Genomic DNA, 23,338 nt, shown 5'->3' on the forward strand with positions numbered 1-23,338 from the left:
GGTGCAGACTTGCCATCTCAACTTCACTTTAGAAAACTAACAAACCCTTGGGCTTGTTATGTTGTCTGTGGTTCCAGGCACTGGCAAGCAAGCTAGGCACCACCTTAGTAAGCTGGGTTTATTTCTTTCCTTTCTAATTTCATTCTAGAGAAATACAGACAGACATACAGACACCTTCCTTCCCCCCTCCTCATCCCCACAATATTTTTGGACTCACATGAATATGGTTTTCTTTAGTATTTTGAACTTTTGAACACTGCCCAATTTCAGCTTCAACAGAAGAAGTTCTACCTTACTTACAGATGTCAAATGCTAATCTGTTGTGGGGAAGCTACCACCTACCACAAAACTGCATTAAATATGTGTGTGCATGCGCGCACGTGCACATGTACTGTGGAGCAAATAAGGCAAATTAATTCTCTCAACAAGCTTCACTGTTTGGTCAAAATGTTTAGTATGGAGAGGTGTCCTGCAGAACACACAATCTATCTTCTTAAACACCTTTTGTCCTAGAGATGAGCTGCCTTCAAACTCTCCTTAAATTTGCCTATCCAAAGAGACAGTGGTGCTCATCAGCTGATGCTTACTTGAAATAGAAATGCTTTTGGTAGGCTCTTTGGAAAAGCACTGACTTCAGGTCATTCAGTCTCCAACTATGTAGACACATACATTTTTGAGTATCTCTACAACTGAAGCTGAAAAGTCAAGTCCATGCTGTATATAAATTTTGTCAAACTGAAACAATCATCTTTGATATTTACCTAGGACAGCACTGACGTGTTCTGGCAGGATTCTGGAGATGCCTTCCAGCAACCCCTCCTCAGCAATGAAGGCAAAAGCCTTCACATGCCCTGAGCGAAGGACAGGCAGCAAAGATGGACTGTACATTTTTCCTGGGGTCAGCAATGTATCTCCTGCAAACAGAAGTGTCAATTCAATCAATTTGTTTAAAAGATCATTAGGTGTTTAGTGGGAATGCTTCTCTGAACAGGTTCCCCTCTGCTCTTTGTGGCAGACAACCTTGGAAAGCAGCAAAAAGTGCTGGCCCACTCTTCCAAAACTGTGGACACAAGCCCACATACCTACCCCAAAGACTGATTAACCGTAACCCATCCTGAAGTAAACAACCCTTGGCAGCACCTAGTTATGAAAATGTCTGAACACAATTCACTTGCAGGTTTGCTTTTGAGAAGAAAGATAATGTACCTAGAGTCTTGTCACCACAACTGCCAGGCGCTGGTGAGGAGTAGTGTAAGGAGGACATTAAGAGAATCTTCCTTATGATGCTAAAGCCACGGCCATGAATCCCGGAAGAGGCCAGTCCAATAAGCACATCCTCCTCATCAGCTCTCTGCAGCCTCAAAAGCATCTGCCCTCGCTCCACTGCACCAACCACAAAGCCAGCCAGGTCATACTCTCCAGAAGAATACATGCCAGTCACCTCAGTCATCTCCCCACCTAAGTGGGGAGAGAAAGCAGTCAGCACTAGCTGTAAGTATGTTTTATTGTTAACTTTAAATCTATAGCATTTCCTAAAATAAGCAACATATCCAGGATAGCTGTAGAGACATGCAGCCTAAGAAGCGCATTCAGATATATTTTTAAAATTCTTCTTGGTTTCTTACCTCACCTCAAGGTTTCAACAAAACAAAGCTTCATGAAGTTACTGAAAGAAGAAACTTTTTTTTTTTTTTTCATTTCATGCTACTTATCTGGCACCTCCTTCCTATGACTGAGTATCAGAGAGGGAATGAAAACCTATTAACACTTCAAGAATGTGAGGCATTCAGTTTTGCTCTCCTTTGTACAAGGATAAATAAGCAAGAATTAGGATGCAAATGCATGAATAGTAAAAATTATCCCTCTGTGCTGACCCATTTTACAGATAAGGAAGAGTTTAAGCCCAAATGCTTGACTGTTTTTCCACCAAACAGAAATCAACAGGTCTAATGACACATACTGCCTCTGCCTACAAAGTCTATTTCACTAGTAATCATTTCAACATCAGAATCTTCAAATCTCAAAGGAGAGGAGTGTTCATACCCAGGAAAGTGCATCCTGCATTTCTGCAAGCTTCAGCTATTCCTTCTTTGATTGTTTCAGTCACTTCAACATCAAGTTTGCCACAGGTAAAATAACTGAGGAAGAAGAGAGGCTCTGCTCCTTGAGCCAGGATGTCATTGACACACATGGCAACCAGGTCCTGACCTATGGTGTCATGTCTTTTACATACTTGTGCAATCTGCAAAACATGGTCGGAACCAGCAGTGGTAACAAGAAATACGCAAAACTCAGACATTAATCAGTCGAAAAAGCAGAAATCTTCTTTTCCCTGAAAAGAATCACTATAGAACATAGAGGCAGAAGATAACCTGGTGCATCATCCAGTTTAAATCAAGAAAACCAGCCCATTTTCTTGCAGAGAAAAGAAAAATCTATTCTGTTTTTTGAAACATTAATTCAAATTCTAGCTCCAGCTACCCAGAAATTGTCATTTTGGGTTGTTTATTTTGTTTGCTTTTTGGAATATTATGTCAAATCCAGAATAAGAGGTGTCTAAAAGCAATTACAAATTCCCAGGATATTCAACCTGTAAAACGTCCTACCAATTTCCAAAAATAAGAACAGATTGTTCCAACATTACTGTGTGTTCTGCTTTACTTTTGTCTACTAATTTCACTGGGCTATGCAGCAAAACTGAAACAATTTATTAGGTAGTTTTCTTCTTCTTCTTCCCTCTACAGGGAAATGAGATTCTTCATTCCCACCCTCCCCAAGAAGTCTTTTGATCTCAGCTATCTCATGTCACAGACAAGAATGTGGGCCTGGTCTGTAGGTTCCCTTGAAAGACAAGTCTTTCACAAAACAATATTTCCCTCAGGAAGGCTGCTATTTGGTTTTTAAAAAAAGTTATCAAGGCGTTTGCATCCTACAAGTAATGAAACCTGATTCAGACATCATGGCTTCTATCAAGTGGTGACATTTCCACTACTTTATTACAAGCAGGTGTTGCTACACTGTCAGGGATACAGCAGAGCAGTTCCGCTTGTGCCAACTGCTGATGTAGATGCACAGCACCAGCTCACACAGTGCAATTCATCTCTGTCACTTACCATTTCAGGGTCTGAAATAGGACGAAGACTGCATATATATGGATAAATTTTCAAGGAAACTACCTTTTACTGACACAGCTCTATCAGTGTAGTTATACCTGGGCAGAAAAACTCAGTACAGAAAGATGGGCAAGGGAGAAACGCAGATAAATACTAATCACTAGCTTCAAAATGGTAACAGATCGGCACCTAAACAAAGTCTGAGTTTGGATTACAAGCCTGATTTCTTTCACTGGCTGGTGGATTTAGAAGTGCTATGGAAACCAGTCATCCCATGTCCTTTGTTGCATTCTAACATCTCCCTCCCACTGATCTAGTAACAATTCGTATAGGCATTGGCCAACTTTTTTTGGCCAAAGAAGAGTCTTGGGAACAGTCTGTGTAAACACAGTTGGGAATGTCTCTCTGCCAAGCAGTTGGAACAAAGACTCACAAGAGCCAGCACCAATCACTTTTTCATGCTCAGGGGTGTCCAAGGATGTAAGCCTGCAAAAGACCTTCTGAATTATTATGTTCAGTCTCCTGCTGTTGCAGGAAGCCACACCATATCATGCTGTTACTAAAGGTATAAATAGCAACTTGAAACAAGTTAAGTGGCTGTGCTTGACCAGTGAAAGGCAGCTTCAGACCTCCACTCCTCTGATGACTGAAAGCCTTCTGATTCAATATATAACTATATTCTTGGCTGAACTTATCCTATGTGTTCTTGTATAATTAGCATTCTTTATCTATTTGCTTCTCTTCCCCATCAATGTTTATCCCCTCCATCCTTCTTTTCCCCAGTGCTCTAACAGAGGTAATCATGCTACCTCTCTGCATACAATTTATTAAGCTATGTCTGACAGTTATCATTTCAACACTCCCCTGTACTCCTCTGAACTGAACTTTTTTGAAGCCAATGGACCCTCTATTTTATAGCAAAAGTTCTGGCTCTTAGTTCCTTAAGTGCTCCACTATATTTTTTAGTTTATTATCATTTCATCACAAAATATCCAGAGCCTCCATATTCTCAATAACATATGCACAGGCCTTGCTCAAATGATCATCTACAAAGTTCAAATGACCATTGCAGTGGACTTGAGATGTATTTATAATGCTCAGAAGGGTGCAGATAGTGCCATTGGTTGTGGCATTTAAAACAGTCTTGGGAGATAACATAAGCTTTACTACAGTCAAGTTTCAAGTTACCTGCAGTTTAGGTCCAAGGCCTTTAGTTTGAGATACCAAGATAGGATCTTCATAACCAGATGCTTTCAAGTCAAAGAAGCCAGCAAAGCCTCCTACTTCTGAATGACTGCCTGCCAAGTACAAATATGTCAAGGATCATTTTTAAGGGAAATAAAAAGACCCAACACACTCACCAGGGCAAGTACTGCAAATTACGATTTCTTGGAGAAGACAGCACTGTGTCCACTGACAGAAACATGCAGAGCTTTATGAAGCATGGACCCCAAAGTCACATATTTCATGGTGTTGTAAATAGATCTTTATTATTCTGTATTTGCGGCCTATGGATTGTGTATAGCAAAGGTTAAGCATTTTACTAAACTGTTAACAGCTCACCTTTTTTCTTTATGTAGCTACTTTTTCCTAAGGGGAAAAAAATCAACAAGAAATTTTCCTCAGTAGATCACTGCTAAGACTAAAAGACATAGTCTGAAGAGCAAATAACAATTTCGGTGATTGTAAGCTACACCCTAATAAAATAACTGTTTGGATGTTGCACTCATATATACAGCTGGTAGGATCACTTCTGTCCAGTGATGTACAAAACCATTCCATTAATCCAGGAGTTAATTCTGTTCACTAGACTAACCTTGAAAAAGTGCAATCATCTCCATGGTAAGCCAACTATTTTTTAATTAAGCAAAAGAGGAGTGATGAGAAAGAAATTAGCTTGCTTTCTTCATGGTGATCCCAGCCCAGCTTCTCAAGCTCAGTTTCAATGCCAAGAATGCATTGCTCACCTCCTGGGAAAAAAAAAATTCTGTTCCATTCAATATACTGAGGAAATTCAAAGATTCTTCCCAGTCTTACCTGATCTGGTACCACTTACAATAGATGTTTCCAGCTGATGAAACAAAACATCACTGGTTAGAGCTTCCACATATCTCTCTTTGTATATTAGACTCCTGCAGAGAGTAAAGGACATGCTAGCAGTGGTAGTGACATTTTCTGCATAGACCATCATTTATCACACAAATGGGAACAATAGATATAAAACTTTGGACTAGCATCTATTTCTGCTAGTGCCTTTGCTTACATACAGAGACTGTTTGAGAAGACGTATACCCCGATGGCCAATGTCCTTCCTGTAAGTGGCACCCTTGAAACGTATGACTGCTACACCCCTGTTGGCTTCTCCCAATGCTTTCATCAGGTCCTCCTTAACAGCAGTAATGGAGAGGACTCTGCCACCACTTGTCACCACTCTGCCATCCTTCAGTGTCGTGCCAGCATGGAACACCTGCAGCCCTAACTCTTTGGCTTGCAGCAGCCCTACAAAAGCAAAAGGAATTCTCTGAGTATTTTAAATCACATACTATGTTGGCAAAGCAGTGAAGATTGAAGCCCTTTCTTCAGTCAAGGTTGAACAACCATAAAGCTTCCCACCTTACCTTTCTTCTGAAAAACAGCATTACCAGTGAAGGGTATCCCATTGCACTGGCCCTAAGACTCCCTTCTGAGATGTCCAGTAAGGACACAGATGACACAGGAACGGAAATAAGGGATCCAGGAGCCACAACAGGACATACAACTACCCTGTGCCAAGGCAAAGCTGTGCTGTATATCATAATTGTGAATAATTTGTGCAGGACTTTCCTGTATAAAAATCATGATTCATAGCAGTTTACTGCCTGGCTTCTCCCTGACATTAAACCATTAACACTAATGTTACCTCAGCACTCCCCTAGCTATTCTGCTGTGCTCATTCCACACAATTCCCTACCACACTTGGAATCAATGGTCTACAAACACTTGCAGGTGGCTGCCCAATAGCTAAAACATATGACATATTTTGTTCTTTTCATTTGTCTCCATGTATTTTCCTGTTAGAGGAAAGCAAAATTGTTCAGGGGTTTTTTAGATTCATATTCTGAGGAGAGGATAAGGGAAGAGGAGGAACTGCTGCCATCACCTGGAAAAAGCAAAACAAAACACAGTTTTCCCCTTGCTATTAGCTAGATTGATTTTATAAACAAGTAAAAAGGACCTTTATACTTGCTGAACATACAGTGTGTTACATTGCCACAGCACTGCCCTGACAAGGTCAAAGCTGAGCCTCAGCTGGCCTTGCTGCAATGGAAACCTAACTCCTTCCCATCACGTTTTAAAGAATACTCCAGATTAAAATGTTTGTTAAGCCATTAAAATGTAGGAATCAATGTGAAAAATAGGAAAAAAATAATAAAACCCACACAAGTCCAGAGGTTGGAGTATAATAATAAAAGAACGAATTGAATTTCACTGGGGTTTTTTGTGATTAACAAGCAGGGGCGTCATACCACTCCATTCCTAAAGATATGAATATCTACTTGAAAAAAGTTAAGTTCCTGAGTCTGACTAGTGAAAGGTAGCTCACTAGCAGAAGGATTTATTCAGTTATGTAGTTTGGATTTTTACAGTTACAGAAATGCAGAGTTCCCCAGAATATCACTGACAAAATAAATACAGTGAGGGAACTGGAAGAGGAGGGCGGGTGAAGAGAACAGGACAGCAGAAATCTTGACAAGGGAAAAAGCAATATAACATGACCTTCTCCCTGTGTCATGTAGGGTAACTGGAGTTCTGACAAAAATAAGGTGGCCTTGATACAAGATCAGTTGTCTGGGTTGCTTTACACAAGGCATAGTGCTGGACTGGCAAGGCAGTAGCTGAGGGGAAAGGAAATAGTTCTGCAACAGCTCCCTCTGTTTTTAAACATTTTAAAAATCTTAATGAGATATTAAACGACAACAATTTTAACACAGAAAATGAATATTGATCTAAAGCCCACATGCCCACCTTTTCCAAAACCCCTTCAAGCCCTATGAAGAAGAGGTCCTTATTAGTATTACACAGCAATGACCCTGGCTGGCTGACACAAGGGAGGGAACCACACTGATGGTGGAGGCATGCACTGCTCCTATTTTAAAGGCCATAGGTCCTCAAGTCTCACCCTTATCACCTGGTCAGGCATTAGCTAAGATAATGCAACCTCCTGGCAAGGGAGCAAAGCTAGGAAAAAGCAGTCACGTGCTGACAACATCACGGTCCATGTTTCCAGCACAGTTTGTGGAAGTACTCCAGGTGGACACACCAGAGTTGTTCCAGGAGTATGTAATTCCCCATCATCATCTTATCTCAGCAACCAGCTACAGCCAGAGCTTTATAGAATGATGTAACTTTAAACATTTAGCCCCTGTGCTACTTTGGACAGGCATACACTTTAGTTAAAAGATCTTTCTGAGCAGCTATCCCTTCCACAAGGACCAGGAGTGACAGATGAATAGGACCCTCTGATAGAGTGTGAGGGGTGGGATGGAGGAGAGCTGTACACATCTCTGGGAGAAGAGGTAAATGCAAACCTACTGAAGTACTATGCTGAAATTAAATAGTAAACAACCTCCTGCAGTTACCTGTTACCTCCATGCCTTTGTCATAGTCTCCGGGGTATCCTGGACTTGCCATGACCACACACACAGCTGTACTATTTTCTGACCAGGCTGGCATGAAGCTGCAGAGTTTGCCATCAATTGTTGCTTGAATCACTTCATAAAAATCATTTTTAAGCAGTGGCAGAATTACCTGCAGAAAATTTTTGTAGTGATAGAAGTTAATTTTTATTTTGCTGACTTGCTGAAATTCAACTTAGGGAAAATTCAATTAATAGAATAAAATCTGTACCTGCCAAACTGAAAATACTGTATTTCCCTATACCAGCAGATTTGGAAACTATAGGTGAGCATTAATTTGCAGCATCTTTTTGCAACAGTCATAAATTTACAAACATGAGATGTGAGATTATGTAGAAGGAACATGAATTTAGGCCCCTCTCATTCTGCTTCTATCCAGAAAAATAAAATCTGAGGAACAGTTCTTTAATTTAAAGTCTTTAACCAATAATTCACAGAAGCTGACTAGACAAAATTTTAAGTTACCTCATACATTGTCTAAGACATTCACATTCAGATCTGCACGTTCAGGGGAAGGAAGACATAAATCCAAATATAGCATGCAAATTTCCCTAGAGGTAAGCCAGAACAGTCAGAGGTAAAAGAATGAAGCATATTTAAGTTTCCAGTATCTTTCACTCACCTGGCACTGAGGGTCACCAAACTGACATTTAAAATTTAAAATTTTCACACCGTCTTTGGTAAGCATTAAACCTGTTTGCAGCACACCTGAACAGAAAGAACACAGCCAAGCAAATTAATTTAAAGGTTTATTTTTCAAGAACTCCTTTAAATGCAACACAGTATTGTGGAATGTGGGACGCATTTCTACAAATCATAAGGAATTAGGAGCAAGGATTCTGCAAGCACTTATGTGCAAGTCATAATAATTCCACAATAACCAACAAAGTGGCAAGCAGCAACCTGAGGAATATTGCATCACATTTTAGACTAAATACAACAGAAAGCAACCCCTCTGCATGAGAAAATTGAGTTCGGTTTCCTGCTACAGCTCTCTAAATGCAGGCATTCAGAGATCAGAAGGAACTGACAGGATGAAAAAAACAGTTCTCATAAAACCCCATTCAGTATGCAGACCTTGCAATTTTCTTACCATTAAGTGCACTATTGTTATGTATAAATATAGATGTATAACTCTGTATTTCAGGCAAAAATACCAAACCAAAATTCACTACTGCTACTAACAAACAAACAAAAACTTATTGAAGTTGGTATTGGGTAATTTCTACTGCAATTCACATATACGGATATGGTGATCTAAAGCAGGTCTTTCACTGTATAATCAGAAAACCAATCCCCAGAGAATAACAAGTGTTAAATTTTAAAACCCACAAAGCATCAGCTCCTCCATCATCATCATGAAAATGCTCAACACCCACTACATTCTTACTGCGGATTTGGGCATTGTAAAAAAGTTACCAAATAGCAGAGAATACATCGCAGACTGGACCCCAACTTTTTACATGTATGTGATCTCGACAGCCTTCAGTACCAAAAGCAGCCATTGGCATTAAGTGACAGCTGTGAGCATCACCCTCCTTTTCAAAAACAGCCTTAAGACAAAGATCTTAAGAAAACTTACATTGCTGTATATAGGAGTGAACAGTACAATTGAACTTAAGTATATATTATACCCTGAACTACAAAGACTCTGTTTGCAACTTTTAATAAAAAATATTTAATAAAAATACAGTATGTTTTATGGAGAAAAGACAAAAGTTCTTCTCTCCAAAGCAGGAGCTATAAACCAAACCAGTGAGGCTTAATACTGCATGAAAAATTAACAACTTTTTTTTTTTAAACAAATATTTGGAATTCAAAAGCAACCTTTAACAATGAAACTAACCTTGATATGACTTTACCTTGTTTTTCAGTTGAATACTTACTTACCTACATATGCTGTTCCTTCTTGCCGCATACTGTCAACAACATGTTGAAGGACAGCATCGTTGATTTTCTCTAGAAGAACTTCTGGAACCTGACGATCAACATCAAACTGATTGAGACAGTGATGACATTTGCTGGACTAGCTCATAGGACCTGGAAGGACTGGGGTAAGTAAATGCCTCAGCTATGTTTTCCGCTCTCCCACCCCCATCCACTGTACTCCTTCCATTAGGGTGCTGCTGCCTGAAGGGCAAATACACTGATCCTTTGCATCCCAAGACTTTTTGTTTGGTTCTTTCTTTAGAAGGCCATTTTTAAGGAGGTTTGAGACACTGGCAACCTGGGCTGTACACAGTAAGATTGTTTCTGTACTTATACAAAACCACACTAATAATGTACTTGAGCAGCATATTTAGAACAATGCAGTCAGCTTTAAGAATCAACAACAACAAACCCAAGGTTATATTCAAGACACAAAGACTCCAGGCATGCGGCCAATTTTGCAGGGACATTTCAAGTGATGCTAATAGGAGCAGAGAAACACCAAGTTTAGGAATAATGGAAAAGGTAGAAGAGAGACCATTCTTCAGAACACTGGCTCATTAAATCCTAAAGAATGACTACTAAAGTTTGAGCCCTGTATTGCGCTTACACAAGCAAAGCATCAATCAATTCCAGAAGAAATCTGGCCTATGTGATAAAAAACAAGATTGGGCCCTAAAGGAGATATATTAACCACAGATGTGATCAGCCTTATTGCAGGCTGAGGAGGAGGACTGCTATACCTGAGGAACCGGGCAATAGGCTCCCATCCCTCCAGTGTTTGGACCGTGGTCACCATCCAATAATCGTTTGTGGGCCTGGGCGGGGGGCATTGAGGCAACAGTGACACCATCCGTGAAGCACAAACACTGTTAAGAGATGCACACAACATAGAAACAGTGACAATGTCCCATCCTAGGGGAAGTTAACACTGCTGGTCACAGGCTGAGGCTCAGTTCTGCCAGTAGAATTTAGGAATCAAAGATAGAAAGCAACAGGATCCACTTATTCTGCTGCAAGCCCACTGATCTGAAGGATACATTGAGCTTACTTTCTCAATTTTAAATAACCAGGAGAAATGGTGGCCCTCATAACAATTCCTTTCTGATGAATTAGATCTTGACCTATCAGTCACATGGACATATGCTTACCTTAAGGCATGTGAATAGTCTTCATTGACTTGACAGAATTACTAATATGTTTGAAGTTAAATCTGCGTGTTTGTAGATCTGGGGCCTGTATGAGTGTGAGGTATTCTCAGTGCAGGACAAACCTGCACAAAGAACTTGTTTTCAGTTTTCATGTGGCATATAATATGCATGCTTAAGTTTTATCCTGCCACTGAGTAGTAATCCATGGTAAGGAAAGTGCTGAAATAGGCACTAAACTTTAGCACAAAATTATTGATGTAACAACAATTTCCAAGACAAAGTCCATACAAACATGTTTTAGGTCACCTTAGGAAAAAAAGGTCATTTTCCACCTAAAATGATTACCATAATTGCAATTTTATGGCTAATGTAGAAGAAAATTCTACTGACAACATATATTGATTAGAATGACATCAAATTGCTTAGACTGCATATTTATTTATGTAAGTGCAAATAAAACCAAAAAAATATTTGAAACAATAAACTTGTGTTTATGCATAGAGCATAGCAATAACACTGAAGAATAAAAGTACATAACCACACCATCCATCACATACAGAAAGTTCTTCCCCTTGAAGAAGTTCTTCAATAACAACCATCTCTCCAAACATTCTGTCCTGTACAAAAAAAAATTCCTCAGTTAGCAAATATGACTTCTACTGGCTAAATTCTCTCTTTATTTTCTTTTAACAGAAAAAACAATGTATATGAAAAGTACCGGCTTGCTTGAATTCTGCTATGTTGAGCAAAGCCAATAGAATCTCATTTGGAGATAAGGAAGAGACATTGAAATATAACTTATCAGACCCCAGGAGCCAACAAAAAATGAAAAAGTTGGAGGGGCAGGGCAGCGGGACTCAGTGCTGGAACAAGAGTTCAGTCACAAACTCTACAAAGCCTGCTCACTGGCCACTGTCTGGAGCAAACATGAGGAATTTGAGGATTATACCCAGAGAAACTCCTTAGTCAAATGGGCAAGTTTCTCCTGAAAATACTTGCTTCCTGTGGCTGAATTTACAAACTCACAGGCTACAGAACATCAAGAACTGGATTCTCACTGGTTAATTAAAGATTTATCCACCTGCATAATCTCTTGGACAGCTCTGCAGGCTTCCTCTTTGCTGGCTGCAATAGTCACTTCTTTTCTAGCAGCAGGGCCCCTTGCCCGTACAACTCGTGCAGGAAAGTCTGTGCTTTAAATGAAAGCAAAAGTGAGATTCAGGCATCCCTACTGCATCCAGTGAAATTATAATTTTTAAGCTGTATGCCTCTCATATCCTTCCTTTTTTTCTAAATGGTTGAAGAATAACACATCAGAAAAACACATTCCCTGCTAGCCCATCCTGTCATGGAGGTGAATGGGCATTTACAGCCCTCAGCACAGGACTGTGAACCAGAAATCCATTAATTCTGTTGTTGGTTCTGACACCAACTCAATGTATATCCTTGGACAAGTCACTGAACTTTAACACCATGCAGTCTTTTCCTCTTTTCCCTGAGTTGTGTTACTATTTTATTCCTGTCATAGGCTTGGAAAGATGAACTCATTGATGATTTATAGTTTTATAACACCAGATTACAGTATATAATGCTATAAACCACTATGGAAGTTCTGTTTAGGGTTGTAAGGTTAAGGCTAAGTTAGGTCTTGCACATAAAAGATTTGTTAGAACTAGTGTATTAACGCTGTATCCCCAGAATTGCTCCACTTACTCTTAAACACAAATTAAATCTAGAATCAAAAAAAAGAACAAAACAGTGTAACATCAACATAGTTTTAACTACACTTTATCCATTCACCTCTCTCCGGCTTGTGGACAGTCAAATAAAAATGTTCCTTTTGAAGCACTGATTCTACACACTACTAGCCTGTTTTCTGAAACAACATCTCATTCCTCCTTTCCACATAATGATTTATATTAGGATAAATCTCAACCCTAGATTTATACAAGCAGCCAAAGTAGGCTCACACAAAGCTCCCTTTCTCCACATTGCAGTGTGCTGACCTGAGATACATTTTTCCTTCTTGAGTCTTATGCATGCTTACAGACATACAAGTTGTTGGCCTGTTTCTCTACATGGCAGTATTACAGACTAAATGCTGTTACAGAGCAAAGTCAGTGAAAAGGTTGTTTTTATTTTTTAAAAAAAGTTCCACTAGATTATACCACATGTAGCATGTGACAGCAAAGACAAGAAGTCCGTGAAACCAACAGACAGCCACAGACCAGTGTAGCTGAACACAGCAGCTGCTGTGAGACTGGACCAAAATAGCCACAGCAGTAAGTTACTCTCCTAAAGGATCCCCAATGAATTCAGAGGCATTACCACTCAAAGCAATTGCAGAGATATGCAGTTACAATTCTCTCTCCATGTAAGAGAGAAGCTGTCTAGCCTTGAAGAAATAAGAGTATCCTCCTTAAGTTATGAGTATTTGAGCAGTACCTCCCAAATCACTCCACAGATAGCATTTTGCTGGTATCTGTCTGTGTAGAAATGATTCTTACCCTTACAGAAATATTTGTTGAAATATTTTTCTGTCACACTTTTTTTGTCTTTTAAATGGCTAACTAGCATCCTGAAGAAGCTGATCAAAGGGAAGAAGAGCTGTGATCTGTGAACAGAAAAATCAACCTGTTTAAGTTCCCTGCACCTTCACCATCTGTCTCTAATTACAAAATGAATTCATTCAGTAGCTACTTGAGAAGAACAATAGTTTTAAAGTTACCAAGTTCTAGGTAACTATCATGGGTGAAGGCCAAACACACCGATAACTTGACAGAGGAGTTTCCAGTATCAAAATATTTACCTGATAATAAACCTACAAGCTTCCTGGGGATTGTTGAAGGCTTTCCATCTTGCTGTTGGGATCCCATGTCGATCCAGAAAGGCTTTGGCAAAACTGGTGTTGGATGCTAGCTGGGCTGCTTTTGCAGATGGTCCAAAACACCTAACTCCTGCTGCTCTCAAGTCATCAACAATCCCTAATTATCAAAGATAACAAAAGAACCAAGTTGTCTCTTTGGAAACATCAAGTCATTTTGACAAAAGGAAAATGACATAACCATTCCGCACTCTGTTACACTTTTCCTTGTCTCAAACAGCTATCTCATCCTTAAAATAAGGTTCTGCATATCTAACGACCTGTTTCATCATTTAGTTTTAAGGGGTCTTTAGCTCTTTACATTACTAAGCACTGTCACAGTTACTACCCCATGACTACTGTTAGGACTGTCTGGTACTTCTCTTCACTATTTAAGACATGGAGAACTTACTGTACCACATTACAATAAATGCACATGATGGTCTGGGTATGGTTGCATACAGCAAGAATGTTAGGGCTATTGCAAGAAAATTCTTTATAGAAAGGAAAGCAGAGCAGAAGACACAGGTGTACTTATAACCATTACTGATTCTTGATCCTGCATGATTTCCTCTGCTGATTTATAACATACAAAAAGCAGCATACAGCTATGAAGCCAAATATTTTCAGTGACTACAATTTACATTTACAAGATAATCCAGATTTTCTTGCTCTTCAGTTTAATTAAGTCAGTGTGTGTCCTAAGAGCCAAAAGAGGTAATTTTAAAGCAGAATTCAAGGTGCTGGTTAATTTATTTCAGCCTTACCAGCTGCCAAAAGAGCTTCTTGTCCAACTAACACAAGTCCAATGTTATGATCTTTGCAGAACTGGGTAACAATAGTGTGATTGCTCACTAACACAGCTGAAAAGGAAAAGGAAATAAATTAAGTTACCACTGTAAAGCCTAAATACGAGATGGGAGATGAGAATATCATTGTTCCATCTCCCTAATAAGTATGATCAAAATAATGAAACAGCCCATGAAGGGCACAGTAAAACAAACAATATAATAGTAAGAGTCCAGAAGGAACAGTGAGCATTTCCAATTTGCACTACTGGTTTTTATACACATCTGCTAACTTCTTAAATGTATTTTATTTGATATATGTAATCAGTATAAACTTTTAAAAGCTGCCTGTCATAACACAATAAAAACTTTAAAAAATAAAACTGTAAGTTCACAAAGAAACTCAGATTCAACACCTGAGCAAAGATTTACTCAGTGCCAGTACACGATGTAGCTAAATTTAGCTGAGCAGCCTGGGCAGACACCAGTGAAGTTTCTATCCAGCCGTTAATAACTTTGAGCCTTCTATTCCTCTGCTAAGTTTCACTGAAATTGGTCAGTGAATTCAAGCATAACAGTGGGAGGAAAGAGATGAGGTGCAGAAATACACAGTCTCATATAAGCCTCACTATCTTAACAAGCTAGGCTAAAAATAGATATAGTATGATATTTTACTAGGCAGTTCTAAAATTCAGAAACAAAACATACAGAAAAAATAAATATGTGCCTTAAATAATTTGTGGTACCAGTAAAAGAAAAGAGTAATTGTTATCTCCTACCAACTCAGTGCAAATGTGGTCAGTTTTGTTTCTGTTCCAAAACCCATATTACTGATTGCTTGGCACAATATTTTATTCTTCCCCCGTTTTTACCTGAATTTGAAATTTTTCCATCGTCAGCTGTTCCTGCATTTCCTGGAGCAACAAACACATGTTTTACATGTGGAGACTGGGCCAACTTCCAGGCAAGCGCATGCTCTCTCCCTCCACTGCCAATCACAAGCACCCGATCAGCCATTAACCTGTGCGAACCAAGAATCATCATATATAGTACTATCCATTTATTTCACAAACCCACGTAAAAATAAGCAAATATATACAAATTATATATCTCACTTATAATTGGTAAGTAATATCAATCCAGTTTGTATTAGAAAGGTGTCTGTAAGATATCTGAATAAAGTGAACGTACCAGTAGTGTCACTGGATGGATGCATCATTCACATTTGGTTTAAATACTGACAACAGTGAAACCACTGAGAATTTTTTCCACTTGTTTCAGCATAGTCAAGACTTCCTCTCTTAAGTATCCAGGCTGAAATAATCTTGTCATGACTAGGTCTCATCAAGTCCTTTGCACAACTACACAGGACAGGACCAAAAGTTTCATACAAATGCTCTAGGTGACTTACCAGATAAATGTATTTCAAACTGAATACTGTGGTCAATCTAGGAACTTTTATGAATGTAAACATCCTCAGTAATAAATGGCAAAGACAGTTTTCAGAACAGATTTTATACTTTGACAATTACTAAGAGGGCAACTTCAGCAGAACAGCATGCTCAATAAAAGAACAACTGTTAATTTCACTAGCACACTGACATTTAAAACAGTTTCTCAATAATATTTCTAGGCAAATTAGTTTTGATTTATTTCAGAAATATTATCATACTCAATGTAGGTCACATCTGCAAACTTAATTTTTCCGTATGTGCTGAATGTGGACAAATGTCAGAAAGAAAAAACACCCCAGAACATGACCTTTAAGGAAGATGCTAATGGCATAATCCAGTCCTTACTGAGGAAATAGATAATAAATTAAAGATACCATAAAACACCAGCTTTGCAAGCAACATGTCAGCAGTCTTCTCCCAAGAAATCATAGCCATTGCTTTGAGTTCATTACATAGCTTCCAAAGGCAAACAGAAGCTAAATGGTGACACTGAGATACAATATTTCAGAAAAGATGTTCATAGAACTGTGATAAATCAATAATCATGTTTAAAGTTCCCAAGGCAGTATTAAGACGTCCTAACCTAGTATCAACACAATAAAATTTAACTATATTTTCATAATTATTAAATTGTCCAAGTACAATGTAAGTACTTCAATGTAAGTAGCCTGTCCCTGAGGACTACAGACCATTGTGGATTATGCAAGAGACTAATTTTAAGTTTTCGGTGTTGTGCTCTAGGCGTATAAACACAGAGCATATGTTTAATGCTCTATCAATCACCAAACAGATTTCCTTGCAAAAGACTTTTCTAAGTCTTTATACTGTGAATGTCAAACTTTGTCTTCCCTTTTGTCACTACTTGACAAATAATTCTGGAATCACTAGGAAGTTGCTGTGAACTTAAAAGTAAAGGGTTACAGCTGCTCTATCTCTAACAAAGACATCAACATGCTCTCTGCAAAGCTTCATTAGGCACTACAGTCCAACTGTTATTAATAAAAAGCAAAGTGTTTTTAAAAGCAAAATTATTTTTTTCCTTAAATGTAATTTCACAATTGACTGAGGTTTTCTAAGGCAAAATAAATTAAAGTTCCTGACTGGGAAGAGAGTGAAACCAAGCAGTGCCTCCTACCCCGTGGAAAAAATGCACATTTCCATTCCACATCATAGTGAGGACACTAAAGACATTTTTTGCGAAACAATTCAAAAGCGTGGTGGATAAAAAGCTGGTAAGACAGTTGGTCCTAGAGGAAAGGCTGTAGAGAGGGATATCTCACTTGAATCATCTTCTCTTACCGTGTCAGACCGCGCTGTTTGTCCACACAAAAGGCTGAGGAACCTTTCAGACAGATTCGAGTTCTTCCTTCACCTCCTGCTTCAGATCCAAATGATTTCTGAACTCCTAAAGCCAAGGATAAGGGTGAGAGGGTGAAAGAAGCAGACAGACCTGCATGCTGTCCTGTCCTCTTTTATCCTCCTATCTAATGGGAGGATCCCCAGCAGGCTCCCCTTAATGCCACCCACCCTTAAAAACAGGCCTTCGCACAGACTTCAGCAGCGTGGACCATTCTCCTCTCTTTCCATTTTTCCTTAGCTCACTACAAAAACAACTCCTCCCCACCAATCAGTCCTACAATGTTAATAGTATTCAAACGTAGGGAAAAAAAAAGCAGCTATGATGTGGTATCAAAAAGCTGAGATCATTGCTCAGTTCCCATGTTAAGAGCAATTTTATGTCCTCTGACAAATAAAGAATCTCAAAGGCTACTTGTAAAAATAAAACATAGCTTTCATGGTCTACAGCTAAACAGAAACACTCCAGTTAAAACCTGCACACATAACTCCCACAGATCTATTCTTTGTAATGGAACATATCCTTAGATGTATATATAAAGGTTATTTTAATATCTAGCACACACTGGAATTGTGTTCCCCTTAATTACTACGCTTTTTACCTTTTGGGGAAATTTAATACAAGCAGTGCCAGAGATACAATGTATATAAGTGTTATTTTATTCTCCACTGGTTCCTAAACCACCCTCTTCACCAGCCTAATCCTTTCATGATAGTATCTGAAATCCTTTGGTTAATGTTTGGCAAGCTTGCAATGCTGGCACTCCTTACTGAAAACAAAATTAATGTGTCCCAAATAGCACTGAACAGTATCTCTGTGTCTTAAAGTCAGGCAATGTGAAATAAAAAACCACAGTAATAGAAACACAAGCCATTCCTTTTACACCACTAAAACAATTTTTAAAGGAAATCTGCAGTTTGTTTAAAACTTCTATGGAATTAATGGCTTGTGGACTGTTGAACAGATGTACTAGAACCTCCCAGTTTAAGGAGATATGCCTGATACAATAGCCTTAAGCATCACTTACCGAGTATATGTAGATTGCCTTCCTTAGATTTGCAAACTCACAGTTCTACATTTTCTACCTGCAACTGAACAGCAAACCACCACAAGGAAAGAATAATCCTATTTCTTATAGGATGATAAAATTTCTCTCTCTTTTGTAACAGTTTTTGGAATTTTTTCTTCTAGCCTGGAGACTGTGACAATTTAAGTCAGAAACAGAACTCGTGCAGCCCTGAAACGTCTCTCTGCTACATGACTGGCCAGAAGAAGATAATTTAAACTTGCATTCCTTCCAGCGGGTCAATTTGTATTGCAATTATTTGACCAAATTGTTTTCTTAGGTGATGAAGTGAATATGCACAGAGAAAGACAATAGACTCAGAAACTTCCAATATCAAAATCTGACTTTTACAGAAAGCAAATTTGAAATTAAAAAAATATAGAAAACCATTGCCTAATGAATAGAAGAGAAAGTCTCTCTGAAACAATGTATTTTAGTGTTGTTTATTCACCAAGATAGCATACTGGCAAAGCTGCAGCAGGATGAGCCGGATGAGTACAATAGTGGAAGCTGTAAAACAAAGCAAATTTCTCTATGTGGTTGTTGCTTTCTTTCAGACGTCAATGCCACCTTTTCACTGGCTGGATATGCAGCATGCTCAACCATACCCCATCAACTACCATTAATAAAAAACACAAGGGGTTGGTTGGTTGGTTGGTTGGTTTTTTAATAATAGATGCTGGTGTTCAGAGAGGAAACAAATTATTATCTGTCTTCCATCCGTTGGGCCTTTAGTTCATCCACCTGGATCCTCCTTTCCAGGCTGAGGATGAGAACTGTTTCTTGGCTTGGGGTTTCTTTAGCTGAAGTTGCCATTCCCCGACAGCTAGCCGACGCCACGCACGGAGGCTGTAGGAAAACCCACCAGGTGCTACCCACCCTGCAGCAACACAGCAGAAGCCAGGTGCTCTGGGTCACTACAGGTCTGGCACAGCCTTTTGGGGCGAGCCCAACGAACGCCAGCTTACCCTGCTGCTAGCGCTGCTGCTCAGAGACACTCACAGCATTTTGAAAGCGGTGTTATGGGCAAGGATGACAAGGTTGTGAAAGACCAAGCCTTTGTCAGGGTAAGAGCTGCAGGGGAAGCTGTTTCACAAGCCCACTAAGAGGCAGGGGAACTTGTCACCTGCTAAGGTGGAATGCACTCAGGAGAACAAAGGCTAAAAATCAGTTCAGCTCTACATGTATAAGTGTACACATGAAAAAAGAATAAGAAAAGCTGCGCCTCCCATACACCCTCATCAAGGGCCGCCTGACGGCCAACCCCGCCGCCATGACGGACGCCCCCCTCCCCCCCCACATTGCGCATGCGCCAGCCTACCGGCCCGCCACTGGCGCCTGCCGGCTCTCGCGGCCCGGTCCACGCACCGCCCAGTCACGTGCCCCAGCACCGGCGGCGGGCGGAGACGCGCGGCTGCGGCGGGCCTCGGGCTCCCTCCGCTGGCGAGCGGGGCGGGCGGGCCGGCCTGCCCGCTCACACATGCGCTCACTGTCGGGCGTCCCTCCTGACGTTAGGACGGGGCGCCTGTCCTTGAGCGAAGGGTAAAAGCAGCCGCCCCTCCTCCTCCTCCTTCGCTGCTGGCGCGCTGCCCCCCTGGGCCCGCGCTCGCCGCGCCGCGCTCGGGCCTGCGTCGCTGTGCGGGAGGGGGACGGGCGGGCGGCGGCGGGGACCAGGTGAGGCGGGGGCGCTGGGCAGCGGGGCTCCGGGCGAAAACGTGCGTGTCGCGCTGCGGGGAGCCTCCCCCGCCCTACGTAACAGCTCGGGGAGGGGTGCCGAGCGCCCGGCTCTTCGCGTGCCGGTAACCGCTTTCCTCAGCCCTCCTCCGGCACATCGCCTCGGGGCGCTCGCCCGTTCCCCGCGGCGGGAGCCCGTCTTCGTCCCCGCCGCCCGGGGCGAGTGGGGAGCAGGCGGTGGGGCCCTGACGGCCGCGGGGCGGGCGGGGAAGGCTGTCTCGTGCGCCGGGCCCAGCGGGGGAGGGGGGCGGGGCGCGCCCGTCGGTGCCACCGCCCTCCTCGGCCTTGGCGGGGGCGGGGGGGCTCGGTCTGGTCCCGTCCCGTCCCCACCCGCCCTTATCTCGCCCCGCCGGGGAGAGCTGAATTCAAACGGCTGGGGAATAAAAATCCGCCCCCCCCCAGCCGGCGCCCTTCGGTGCCGTGGGGTGAGTGCCATACATACAGTTTGATACGGTTTTTTAAGCACCAGTGTATTAAATTCAAGTCTGCAGTTACGAGGAAGTCTGCTTCTGATCAGTATGTTGAATTTCAAAAGTGTATTTATTGATCTTTAAGTAGTAGTTATGTGGTTTTTTTATGGCCATACAGAAGTAAATTATTATCTTTGCCAGCCACCTAGAAGGAAAGAAATCATGATGTATATCATAAATGGAAAAAAACCCCCATGTTAATAAGGTCCATTATAATAACCGCAAGCTGATGACTTAATAAGTTACCTGGATCAAAATAAACTTAAAACATTCAGGGTTGATCCAATCGTTCATTCAATCCCAAGTACATCTCCTTCTCTTTTCAGATGGGTTAGTGCAGAAGGGCAGTGTGTTACATGCAGAACATATAAACACTATTTGTTCCTTAACCTTGATTTAACCTAGTTTTTTTGTTTGGAAAGGAAGTCAGCAAAGGATATGCTGCAGTCACTGATGAATTTGTGAAAGGAGACTCTTTAGTGCCATGTACACAGCCTTTGTCTTAGGATTTTCATTAATAAAGAGAAGTTAGCTGATGTGTAAATTGTGTGTTCAGCTCGTATGATAGTTTTCAACTTTTGATTTTACATGAAGACTTACTTATGTTGCCATTTGCTAAAGGTGTTCCTTTTGCTGTTTCCCAGAAAAATTCAGAAGCACTGGTATTCCTGACAGAATGAGATACTGTCTGGTATTGATCTGTTCTGAGTTCCAGTTTTATAACCTTACCTGGCACAAACAAAGGAGATTGGCCACTAGAATGTGGGAGCCCTGCTGGGAAACAAGAGTTAATCTGAATGAATCTATAGTCTGAATGCTATGTCAGTTGTTGCTGTGAAATACCAAAAGGGTACTGTAATGAAATCCTTTGAGAATGTACCAGGTAGTAGATCTTGAGGCACTGATGTATGTGAATAGAAGATTCAGTTGATGGCTGAATGTGGGTGTATAGAGGAAAAGGGAGAGAATTGTTTCAGGAGAGTTACCGCTCAACATAAAGCATATTTCCAGTTTACATTGCACTGAGCTTGCAGAAAGGCAATAAACCTTTGGCCTTTGGGGAATTCTGAACTGCAAAACAAACGGATGGTACTGTTGCTGTACCAGGAGAAAACTATATTGTGAATTGATTTTCATTTACACAGTAATATTACTACTTCAATAGTAATTAATAAGAAATGCAGATTTCAATATTTGTCTGTAAAAGAAAAGAACATTGCATACTGTTCTGAGATCTTGCAGGGATTTCTTTAAATAATACAACAAGTTAAAGATAAGACTTAAATCATGTGAGTTCTTTTAAAAAGCATATTTAACACAATTTTTATGAAAATGTGTTTATAGGTCATTGTTTATAATGTAGCTGCATCTGAAGAAGTACAAAGTGGCTTTGTGTCATGCTGACTAACAACATAGGGCATCATTTCATGGTACGTCAAGCAATGATTCCAAGAAACCTGAAACCGTTTCCCTACATTTGTGGCAACAGAATGTTGTCGGGTTACAAACCTAAAAGCAACATCAAGGACTCTTACAAAATTCTTGAGCTCGAGGAAGGATGTTCCCTTGATGATATCAGAAACTCATATCGAAGTCTTGCCAAAAAATACCATCCAGACAGCGGTTCTGCCACAGCTGATTCCGAAGCATTTATGAAAGTAGAAGAAGCATACAGAGTCGTGCTCAGTGATGTGGCAACCAAAAAGAAATCAAACGAGAATAATGAAGAGGAGGAAGATCAGTTCAAATCAAAAGCACCACAGCATAGGCACTACTTGAGTTTTGAAGGCGTTGGTTTTGGAACACCAAGCCAAAGAGAAAAGCAATACATGCAATTTCGAGTAGACCGTGCTACTGAGCAAGTGTTGGAGTACCGGAAGCAAAGACTTGAAAGCCAGTATGCTGCGACTGACCTAATGAAAGCCAAAGATGTGAGGCAGAGCAAAAAGGTGAAAATAACTCAGGCAGTTGAGCGGTTGGTTGAGGACCTCATCCAGGAATCGATGGCAAAAGGAGACTTTGACAACCTCAGTGGCAAAGGAAAACCTTTGCAGAAATTTTCAGACTGTCCACATATCGACCCTATGACTCACAACTTGAACAGGATTCTGATAGACAATGGATACCAGCCAGAGTGGATCCTGATGCAGAAAGAAATACGGGAAACTATTGAGCGGTTAAGGAAGAATATAGTGGCATCTAGAAGTAAGCTTGGAGGGCCAATGACACCATATAGGCAAAAGCAATGGAATCATATTTGTGAGCAATTTATAGAAGATATCAGGAAATTAAACAAAAGAATTGACAACTTCAATTTAGTTGTTCCTATTCTGAGCAGACAAATGGTACACTTCAGTGCAGACAAAGAAATTGTTAGAGCACAAAAGACCTATGAAGCTTTGATGGAAAACAGAGATGCTTCTAATTCAGACACAAAGGAAAATGAAGAAAAAAATGTTAAAAGCTTTGGGTGGAAGTCTTCTCTATTTAAGTGGTTAAACCTTACACTGAAATAAGCTAATACTAATTCATCTGTCTCGTCAAGATTTTGAATGCACTTTATTAATTAAACTTGTAGCACTAGAGAAATTTCAGGTACACTGAAAATGTAAAATCCAGCTGTCCACTCTTACACTAGTTAAAAAGAATTCAGTTGTCTGATGTGCATTTGCAGGTGCTTAATTGATGTATTTGTTAATATTGATAAGGAACAAATAAATTCAGTTATCCTCTTGCA

At 40.5% G+C, this 23,338-nt stretch overlaps 2 protein-coding genes across 3 annotated transcripts in view; one reads left to right on the top strand and one right to left on the bottom strand.

Moving 5' to 3' along the window:
- The window catches only part of LOC128144715 (trifunctional purine biosynthetic protein adenosine-3-like), a 28,164-nt gene extending 8,503 nt beyond the window's left edge, over window positions 1–19,661 (bottom strand). The window contains 17 exon segments of the mRNA XM_052793867.1: window positions 762–914; window positions 1,207–1,458; window positions 2,044–2,242; window positions 4,302–4,411; window positions 5,151–5,245; window positions 5,381–5,612; window positions 7,733–7,901; window positions 8,412–8,497; window positions 9,680–9,767; window positions 10,462–10,587; window positions 11,427–11,486; window positions 11,951–12,062; window positions 13,679–13,853; window positions 14,500–14,595; window positions 15,393–15,541; window positions 17,274–17,379; window positions 18,862–19,661. Coding sequence (XP_052649827.1) covers window positions 762–914; window positions 1,207–1,458; window positions 2,044–2,242; window positions 4,302–4,411; window positions 5,151–5,245; window positions 5,381–5,612; window positions 7,733–7,901; window positions 8,412–8,497; window positions 9,680–9,767; window positions 10,462–10,587; window positions 11,427–11,486; window positions 11,951–12,062; window positions 13,679–13,853; window positions 14,500–14,595; window positions 15,393–15,541; window positions 17,274–17,379; window positions 18,862–19,003 — 2,350 coding nt within the window. The 5' untranslated portion in view covers window positions 19,004–19,661.
- Window positions 19,662–19,918: 257 nt separating this feature from the next.
- DNAJC28 (DnaJ heat shock protein family (Hsp40) member C28) lies at window positions 19,919–23,338 on the top strand. 2 transcript variants are annotated; one of them, XM_052793866.1, is made up of 2 exons: window positions 19,919–19,939; window positions 21,946–23,338. In XM_052793866.1, the coding sequence occupies exon 2, from the start codon at window positions 21,999–22,001 to the stop codon at window positions 23,115–23,117; it is 1,119 nt and encodes a 372-aa protein (XP_052649826.1). In that variant the 5' UTR covers window positions 19,919–19,939; window positions 21,946–21,998; the 3' UTR covers window positions 23,118–23,338. The 2 variants fall into 2 exon arrangements, with proteins under 2 accessions (XP_052649826.1, XP_052649825.1); XM_052793865.1 differs by having other exon boundaries at window positions 19,933–20,071.

This window comes from Harpia harpyja, chromosome 8, assembly GCF_026419915.1.
Source record: "Harpia harpyja isolate bHarHar1 chromosome 8, bHarHar1 primary haplotype, whole genome shotgun sequence".
NCBI classification, from domain to species: Eukaryota; Metazoa; Chordata; class Aves; order Accipitriformes; family Accipitridae; genus Harpia; species Harpia harpyja.

What these genes read in the sequence shown, in the direction of transcription:
- DNAJC28 (XM_052793866.1), top strand. Translation starts at nt 21,999, where the DNA reads ATGCTGACTAACAACATAGGGCATCATTTCATGGTACGTCAAGCAATG.